The sequence below is a fragment of the Poecilia formosa genome, unplaced genomic scaffold (assembly GCF_000485575.1).
Source record: "Poecilia formosa unplaced genomic scaffold, Poecilia_formosa-5.1.2 Scaffold94, whole genome shotgun sequence".
NCBI lineage: Eukaryota > Metazoa > Chordata > Actinopteri > Cyprinodontiformes > Poeciliidae > Poecilia > Poecilia formosa.
Genome location: NW_006800033.1, coordinates 1,608,402 through 1,617,390, shown reverse-complemented (window position 1 = coordinate 1,617,390; position 8,989 = coordinate 1,608,402). Strand labels below are relative to the sequence as shown.

The 8,989-nt window shown below is 39.0% G+C and overlaps 1 protein-coding gene across 2 annotated transcripts in view; it reads right to left on the bottom strand.

Moving 5' to 3' along the window:
• Positions 1-378: 378 nt before the first annotated feature.
• ezh1 (enhancer of zeste 1 polycomb repressive complex 2 subunit) overlaps positions 379-8,989 on the bottom strand; it is a 15,670-nt gene continuing 7,059 nt past the window's right edge. For both annotated transcript variants that reach the window (XM_016674363.1, XM_007558161.2), the window contains exons 11-20: positions 7,263-7,447; positions 5,801-5,892; positions 5,127-5,155; positions 4,899-5,024; positions 3,020-3,198; positions 2,826-2,921; positions 2,668-2,749; positions 2,148-2,228; positions 1,983-2,067; positions 379-1,868 (exon numbers count right to left, since the gene is read on the bottom strand). In XM_016674363.1, the coding sequence (XP_016529849.1) occupies positions 1,808-1,868; positions 1,983-2,067; positions 2,148-2,228; positions 2,668-2,749; positions 2,826-2,921; positions 3,020-3,198; positions 4,899-5,024; positions 5,127-5,155; positions 5,801-5,892; positions 7,263-7,447 (1,016 nt within the window). In that variant the 3' untranslated portion in view covers positions 379-1,807. The remainder of the gene's footprint in view (positions 1,869-1,982; positions 2,068-2,147; positions 2,229-2,667; positions 2,750-2,825; positions 2,922-3,019; positions 3,199-4,898; positions 5,025-5,126; positions 5,156-5,800; positions 5,893-7,262; positions 7,448-8,989) is intronic.

The window sequence follows — 8,989 nt, the reverse complement described above, 5'->3', positions numbered from 1 at the left end:
GCTCCCAGAAGCAGATTTTAAAACCTTCAAAGGGAAGAGTGCATTTTCAGACACCCTGTCAGCCATGATTTGCATGAGACGGATGATAAGGCACCAAAGCAAGCAGGAGGCATGATAAGACCAGCTCAGATTTCTCTACACAACCAAACAGAAGCTTTCTGAAACAAGTATTAAGAGTTTGGATTCTTTTTGTTGTTCCCCAGGTTTGTTTTGTAATTATTTCACTGTAAATGACCATTACTGTGTAAATTAAGGCAAACTGTCATCTCAATAATAAAAAAAAAGCCTAAAAATGAAAACTGTACTGTGTTAAGTGAAGTGCTGAGTGGATGTAATAAACAGGCAGGAAGCAATGACGCAGCCAACATTCATAAAGTATAAAGTTAAACCTTTATTTTTATAGGCATACACTATACACAGCATTAACCTTCATGTTGTTCAATACTACTCAAGGAGACCTCATTTGAAATGAGCAAGCTTTCAATGAAATACACTTACAGTGCATTGCAAATGTATCCACTCTCCTTGTAGTTTATTTTAAGATTTGAAAATTATACAGAATCAAATCCGTTTGTAGTGCTTTTATGTGATAGACCAACACAACAAGCATAAGGAAAAACATGCATATTAATTTTACAAATAAAAAAGAAAAATGTGGTGTGTTTGATAATCTGATGTCCATTATGTGTGGAGGAAAACCCCCAATTACCATGTAGATTGTAAAAAACAAAATCTACACGGTAACCATGGAAACAGGCTTTCCTGTTTATTCTGACAGGTAAGCCTAGTCAGAATAAAATTAAAACAATTAAAACATCTGAAATACTGACTTGTGGCAAGTGGAAGTTCACTTTTCAGCAAACATTAGGCCAGCTGTAAAGTAGATACAATGCTTAAATGTTTATATTCAATATTTTCCTCATTCAATCTCAGCTTAAACTATTTTCCAGGGTGGAACTGATGAAAATATCAGTCTGTTTATGTCCAAAGCTGGTGGAGAAATACCCCAAAAGTGGATGTATATGTGTCCAAATAATTGAAATGCTAAGTTGTTTCTTTTTGCAATTGTGTACTATTTTGTATTGATCCATTACATAAAACCCATCGTTGGTAGTTGTAATGTGATAAAACAATGTCAGGAGACCAAATGAAAGCAGAGTGAAAACCTTTGCAAGACACTGTATAATAAAGTGGACTTCAAAAAAAGCATGGTAAATTAAATGTTACACAATGGGTAATTTAGCTTTTTCCTTACTTAATAACTGTTCTCTGTTTGTTTTATACAACATATCACATGCAAATTATATGAGCTTTTTAGTGAATAATCTCTTGGCACTTCTTTTAAATGTTAAAGGAAGACACTTACTCTTACTATTTTACTTTATTATCATGGTATGATGATGTTTATATGTTTGCTGTATATACAACGATCTGAGTACCAATTCTGGAATTTTGTGAGGCAAGACCTCTTCTTTGCCATCTAAAGTTACATTCAGTCAGTCGGTTTGTCATCTAGTTGCCTATTTTTGCAGAACATTGATATAAATGAGCTTATTTCATGGCAGAAATGTGTTAATGATGCAAGCTTTTCAGTGGAACAGTCAGGGTATAACATTATTATCCACAATACTACGCAACCGAACAGGAAAAGCATCTGACTGAAGCTAAAGCACTTGGCTAACACGTTTAGTTGGTGATGTGTCAAAAGACAGCACATGCACTTCACTGATCTACATTATGTATGCTGAAAAAGCTTGCATAACGTACAGAGATGTTGAACGAAGGCCATATAGATATAGAAAGAAAGCTAAGTCATGTCCACTTCCCGCTCTATTCCCACGTACTTCAGAGCATCAGCTTGGCTGTATCTGTGGGTGGAAACAGTAAGTCAAGAAGCAAGTAAATGAGCAGGTAAAAATGCATAGACTGCATAGACTATTTTTCTCTAATGCTACATTTGAACTAAAGCCCTTCAACCCCACCTGTAGTCAAAGAAGAGCTCTTCCCCCTGCAAGATGGCTCGCTTGGCGAAGATCCCAATACGGTGGTCTCCATTAACCATCACAACTGCATTGGCAATGAGAGCAACATCAGCGAAGAAAAGTCTTTAGAAAACCTTGAATTCATTCTGCCAATGAAACACTCACCTTTAGCATAGCAGTTGGGGTTAACTGAATGATTTGCAAATCGAATTTTGTTCCCCTTTCGTGTGGCATCCACTACAAAATCTGTAGAGACAGAATTGAAGGGTTAGTTCAGGATTTTTCAAGACTTGCAGAGTTAGAATTATATATTTATGTGAACTTTTAAGTACCATTAAAAAGATTTGTATGGGAAGATTATTACTGAAGAGACTGACTTATTAATTACATTAGAAATGGTGGTTGGTGGAGGTATGCCACCAATGATCTTCTTGGGTCAAACATGAGCTGAGAGCGGAACATAAAAAGTATTTTCCTTCTGACTAGCCAACAGCTTCAGAGTCCAGGTGCAACAAAGTTGAATTTATATAATAAGTGAACGCGGTATGAGTCTTCTCTACTCCAATTAGGTTTTACCTTTATAAGTTTAATACAGAACATCACTTCAAAGTACCTTTCAAAGCAATTTCTAATTCCAACTTAAACAAATAGTAAAGCATTGCAGTAAGAATAGAAAAAAACCTGCCGTTGTTCAAATTGAAAAGGAAGCTTGACATGTATTTGTCGTAAATCCTTCCTCGTCGGTCTGCCTCATCTTGAGAGATCAGCTGCAGACAGAAGTGAAAGAATTAAAATCAACCCTAAGAAACTGTGAAAAAGTCTAATTAAACTGCATGGACTTGCCTCTCCGCAGTACTCAGAGATAAATTCATTCTTCTGCACAGGCTCTTTGATGAATGTTCCCCAACCAGCAACATCTGATGGAGCCAGCAGCAGATGCTGAAAGAGAAGCCATAAGTAGGAGTTTGCTTTCATGATGCACAACATCTGAATATCAGACTATTAGTGTAGCACTATTGTCTTTAACTTTCATGAACCTTTTTAAGGCCTCTTTGGATGCTGCAGTTCTTACAGGACACCATTTTGCTGTCCCAGTGGTCGGCAGCTCCACAGGTCATGCAGAGATCTGGGTCACACTCTCGTACGGCCAGGTAGCATGGACACTGCTTGGTGTTGCACTGGGTTTTACATCGGCAGCCTGGGAAACGGTTCTGGCCTGCAAAACATTTAGATACAAGGAAACTGCTTGACCAGTTTCCTTGTTCAATTGCTAGTTAACACATATAGTGACTGTCAATCACATCCACAGAAACAAGGTAAGGATGATTTAGTGAAGGTCAAACGAGCATTGAAAAGTGAATAAAACGGATTTAAGTGACTTTGTCCGTAGCAATTTCTTTCACGCAAGACAAACTAGTTTGAGCATTTCAGAAACTGTTGATCTACTGGGGTTTTATGCATTTTTTAGGGTCTATGGAGGACAGTCCAAAAGAGAAAAAAACATCCAGTGATACCTGGTTGATATCAGAGATGAGAGAATATAAGTCAGACCAGGTTGAGATTACAAAGGGCAAAAGGATGATGGCAGAAAATGATCTCTGAACATGTGAGTCAACCTTAAAGCAGATAGAGTACAACAGAGAAGACCACACAACAGGTAAGACTAAAAATGAACTGCAACAGATTGGAAAAATATTGCTTGGACTAGTGGGTCTCGATTTTAGCCACAACATTCGGATGGGGGCGTCAAACTATGGCATAAACAATGTGAAAGCCTGCATCTGTTTTGCCGGTGGGGGCGGTGGTACAAGGATGTAGGGGATATTTTTTGCACATTCTTGGGCACTTAGTAACAAATGAGCAACTCTTAAACACCACAGCATACCCGAGTATTGTTGCTGACCATGTCCATTCCTTTGTGACCACAGTGCACCCATATTCTGCTGCTATTCTACAAGTAAGACAACATGTATCTTATTAATATTTGATGTCTTGTTGAATAGTTGAAGTAAAGCCTTAAGGAAGTTCTGAAGGATAAAGGTATCTAATCCTGTGTACCTTAACGTGGTAAGGCCAAATAAAGAGCCCTCTACTGGCAGAAATGCTGACGTACAACTTTAAAGAGCGCAACATCCTCTGGGCAGAAAAAGAAAAACATGGAGCAATAATAACCTAAATGTTTTAATCATAAGATAAAACTATCTATAACATAAGACCCAGACATATTTTTGTTTCTCTTTGAGGTGCTCTTTAATCCCCCGTTCCTTTCCTCTCTGGGGTTTACGTGTCAAGCTTTTTCAGACTGGAAGAGTTTGACTCATACTGATGATGCTGTATATCAGGCACAGAGCCTCTGACATCCCTTTGATTCCTTTCCAAGTCTATGGAGCACACACATGTGGAAAAGAGGGCTGCTTCCTGTTTGGCAGCGGTGTTCCTCTGCTACGGGAAAAGGCGGCGTAACATGGAGAAGGGAGGAGAGTGAAAAAGAAAAAAAAAAAAAAAGATTTTTTCCAAGCCTTTCTCTTTATCTGTTGTTAACCCTCCAGAGGGCGGATTGCAAAGCTGGTTCCACCACCATGTGGACGTTTTGGGAAAAGCTTCTCTGGGTCACACCTGCTGTAGTGAAAGCCTAATTATAAATGCAGCTTTGTGGTAAAACACAACAATCTATTCCCACCAAAAGATGATTTGCTCTCTGACCACTGCCAAAATACAGTTTATATTTCACATTCTGCATTTCTGCTCCTTTGTGGCAAGAGGGACTCAAAAAAAAAAAAAATGGTTTCAGCGATAACCATGGTAATGACCTGGAAGAGCAGACTGAATGCATATACTTTCTGTGAGCATCACAAGTAAAAATCATCCATTTTCTGAGAAATTCTTGACAGGTGAAAAGCAAACGGTGACACTCACACTGGTGTTCGCACTGACAGAACTTCTCGCAAAAATTCTGGGTCATCACACAGGGGCAGGAGCTGTCGCATGGGTGGTCGGGGTGGTCACATGGCTGATAGTTGTACACCTGATTGGAGGAGTTATCTGGAGCAACATGGGGGAAAAAGCAGAACGATCAACGCTACAAGCTGTGCTAAGTGTTCCAGGTCAAGGAGAAGCAAAAATCATATGTGAAGATAAATTTACCTTTTTTCAGCTGAATCTTTGCCCATAACCTACAAGAACAAACAATTTAAGACTCTTTACAAAAGATCCTACGGATCCTATTTATAGACAGAAAAATACAATCATCAAATAACAGACAGATTAAGAGTACATAAACTAAAATGTAATTCTAGTTATTAATCAATGCTGTCACATTTATTTTATTAATCCAATTTGTAAAACGTTTTCTATCTAAAGAAACCTAGCAGATGGTATCAAGTCACTGATTTTACTCTTTCTGAACGGGCCTGTAGGGACAGTGGATAATTGATTGCATAGAGTTATTGACTTTGCAATCATCACTTATACCAAGCATGCATGTCATGCCAGTAAACAGTAAGGACTCCCAGTAAGAACCAGTGGTTGTGACTGAATGGGTTTAAAAGGCCAGATCAGTAACATAAAAAAACCCTAAACCTTATGAAAGAAAAAAACAGAGTTAATGGTGAATGATTATGTTGTGTTTGAAACTGGATAGTATTTTTTTTCCTATGCTGCAAATTTGCCATTACTGACAGTCTCTTTTTCCTATTTTCTTATTTTCACCTCTCTTTGAAATTGCTTTTCAAATTGAGTTTGAAATGTCACCAAATGTTGACAATCACAGGATATGAACATAACTGAAAAGCACTGTCACATAACAGGCAGCAACTTGCCTGTGTTTCCTTTTCTTCTTTTGGGGTGAGATGCCTCCATCTACCAAAGGGACCCGGTGGATCAGAACCTCTTTCGCTGCAAACTCGTAGACCTGTGAGAAAGGTCAACAACAGCCATGTCAACCAACAAACCTGTCACACATACACACAATTACAACAACTTTGTCCTTATAGCAATGACATTGTGCAATATTGTGCAACCTGTGTACACTACTAAATAATCTGTGTCAAAATGTCCTGCTTTGTTCCATCTTCTGCTTTCACAACCAGAGCGCAGCAACCAGATGCAAGAGTGTATCTGCACACACACGCAAACACGCACGCACACAAACCACCGCTGGCTGCCAAAACCCAGATTTGGCCTCTTCCCCAGGACACAGACATGCATAACGCTGCAGCTGGTTTCAGCATTTTCACAGAGTGAAGCAGTAGGCGGGACCTTCGCAACATAAGCAGAGCTGCTACAGTCCAATACAGACTGTGTTGCTTTCTGATAAAAAGGGACCTCCAGGAGTAGAAATGAAATAAACAGGCTGGATCAATGTCTCCGACATGGATCGACACTGTAACACTGACCACTAATACAACTAAGAAAAAGAAAAAAAATATTAATAGCAGCCCAGAAGAGGCTAAAATGACAGCAGATGTTGCCTCTTTTAAAACTTAGATTACATGTAACTATGAGAAATGTCACATCTGGTAAAAATCCCTGTTTATGGGGCCACATGCAATATAATGTTCTAGTCAGTCCAATTAGGTGCTCCATAAAACCACAAGCTCACTATGCATCTGTCATTACACAGGAACTAACTCAAATGTAACAAAAACAAACAAACAAACAAAAAACATCTACAGTATGTTTTTCGCTTTGTGTCCAAATAACCATGTGTCATTTTAGGATAAGACAAAAAACACGTTTCTAACAACAGATGTTAGATGTTAGTATGTTTCTTTAGTATATTTTACCTATTCTACAAAAACATTGAAGATGGGCTGTTTAAATACATCGAAGCAGAGCCCACTTAACGAAAGATGATGTTCCTTGAGTCATTTAAATCTAAATTTCGGTTTGATCTCGTCGAACCTCTGCACAACGTTTTCCTTAGTTCAAATCGCTCAATCACAAATATGCATAGAACTCTCCAGAAACCCTGAGAAACAGACCGATAGCTTGACTATGCTCTTCTTAAAACTTATATTGCTCAACTTAAACGTACCCATCATGAAAATCATGTAAAAAAAAAAAAGTCAGTTTCTCTAACATTTACCTTGAAGCCCATAAAAAACCCTAAAATGCCTTTAAGGGGCTTAAAGCAAGCTCTTACAGCTGTTGAAACCATGTGTTTATGTCATACAGAAAGGATCTGCAAGATTATCTTTCATAGGAAACAAACCTTTGCTCTGTATGAAAATACATAAAGATTAAAGTTTGCCTCAGAGAACACCAAAACTTCGAGATTACCTGTTTGCAGTTCTTGGTACCAATGAGACGTGCAATGGAGCAGAAGTTGTTAAAGTATGTGCCGTGCAGCACCCTGAAGAGTGACTCCTCGGCTCCACTCCACTGGACCACACAGCACTCCTGCTGCTCCATTTCATCTTCACCTGGACGCAGCTTGGTTGGAGTCTGGCAGCGGGAATTTCCCTCTATTACACACACACACACAAACGCAGGCAAAAACACAGTTTTGTGAAAAGGCTAGAAAAAAATTGTGTAATTCTTTTTGGAAAAGTTTTTGAAGATCTTACCTGCCTTTAAAACACATTCCTTCTTTTATTGTTGAATATTGTATCTTGTTATGCCCACAAACGCCAGTGTATTACATTTGGATTTTATGCGAAAGACCAAATTGTTTTAAGTTTTCTACTTTTTTTTGGTAAATAAAATGGTACATTTGTCTTCTGCTTTGTTGGGTTAATAGCATGTAGAATCTAGAAAATATATTCACTGCAATAACAGCAGCAGGTTTTTGTGCTGATTCGCAGCTTTGTAGAACTACATACCGAATTTTTTTTGCTCATTCCTTCTTGCAAAAAAGCTCATATTCAGTCAGATTATATTACATGTTCACAAGTTGCATTTTGCATGTTAGCCAAAAACCTCGATGTTCTCATTTTCTCATCACTTTTTTCACATAACAGAATGATTTCTGAATATTAAATTATTTTAATTAGACACCATCAATTGACATTTCTGTACAAGATGACTGTATTTCCATTGACACACACACATTTGATGGAAGATTTTGGATATTCAAAACTGATGCTCTTAACATCCCGAGGACAAGCTGGAGAGGTGAATGTTGCCTGGCAACAGGCTGAATGGAGCACTGGTGTGGCCACATGCTCCAGCTTCTTCATGCGCTGCATCAGTCTGCTGAACAATCTGTTTTTCCACATTATCTTTACACGTGTGATAAAGTGTGCTGAGTCACTGGCTAAGCACCAGCAATTTCCCACACCGGCTTCAAGAGAGGAACTGATTAAAAGGAAGATGAAAGATTCAGGGGGGGAAATTAAGACAAAAATCCAGTGGACGGTTCTCTTATTTCGTTCTTTCCGCTTTCTACATCAAGATGTAAGCAAGAAATGTAAAAGAAAAAAAGATGAGGAAAAGGCAGGGTTTGTATGGAGGCTGATTCATGCAAAAATAATGGTTGGTATATTTTGGTTGGCAACAGACAGCTGATATTGGGAGAAGATGTGAGAGGAGAGAGCAGGATGTGACTTGAAAGCTGTAATCTGCAGCCAAATGTTCATATTTCAGTCGGGGAGCAGTGAGTCAAGCAACACAGTCATGCAGAAGCTAGGAAAATGGGGGGAGGTTTATGGTAAATGATGCATCTATTCAATGACTCAGTGCATCTGTGTCTGCACTGTACAAACCCACAGACAGGGGTGCAACTACATATTATTCAGGTGGATGCAAAAACATAAATCGGCGCCCCCCCAAGACAAAGACACGTGTTTACATGTGCGCAAGGTGAAGGAGTGTAAGGGTGCGGTGAAGTGTATGCGAAGGCATCATCGGCGCGCCCCCCCCTCCAGACGGGGTTTTGACGCCCCCTCTGGTGCAGTGCCCCTATGCGTTGCATTCACTGCATACCCACTTTTAGCGCCACTGCCCACAGAGCAGACAAATTTAATTGCCCACTGTTGAGAAAATAAATTTAAAATAAGCTAGTTTTA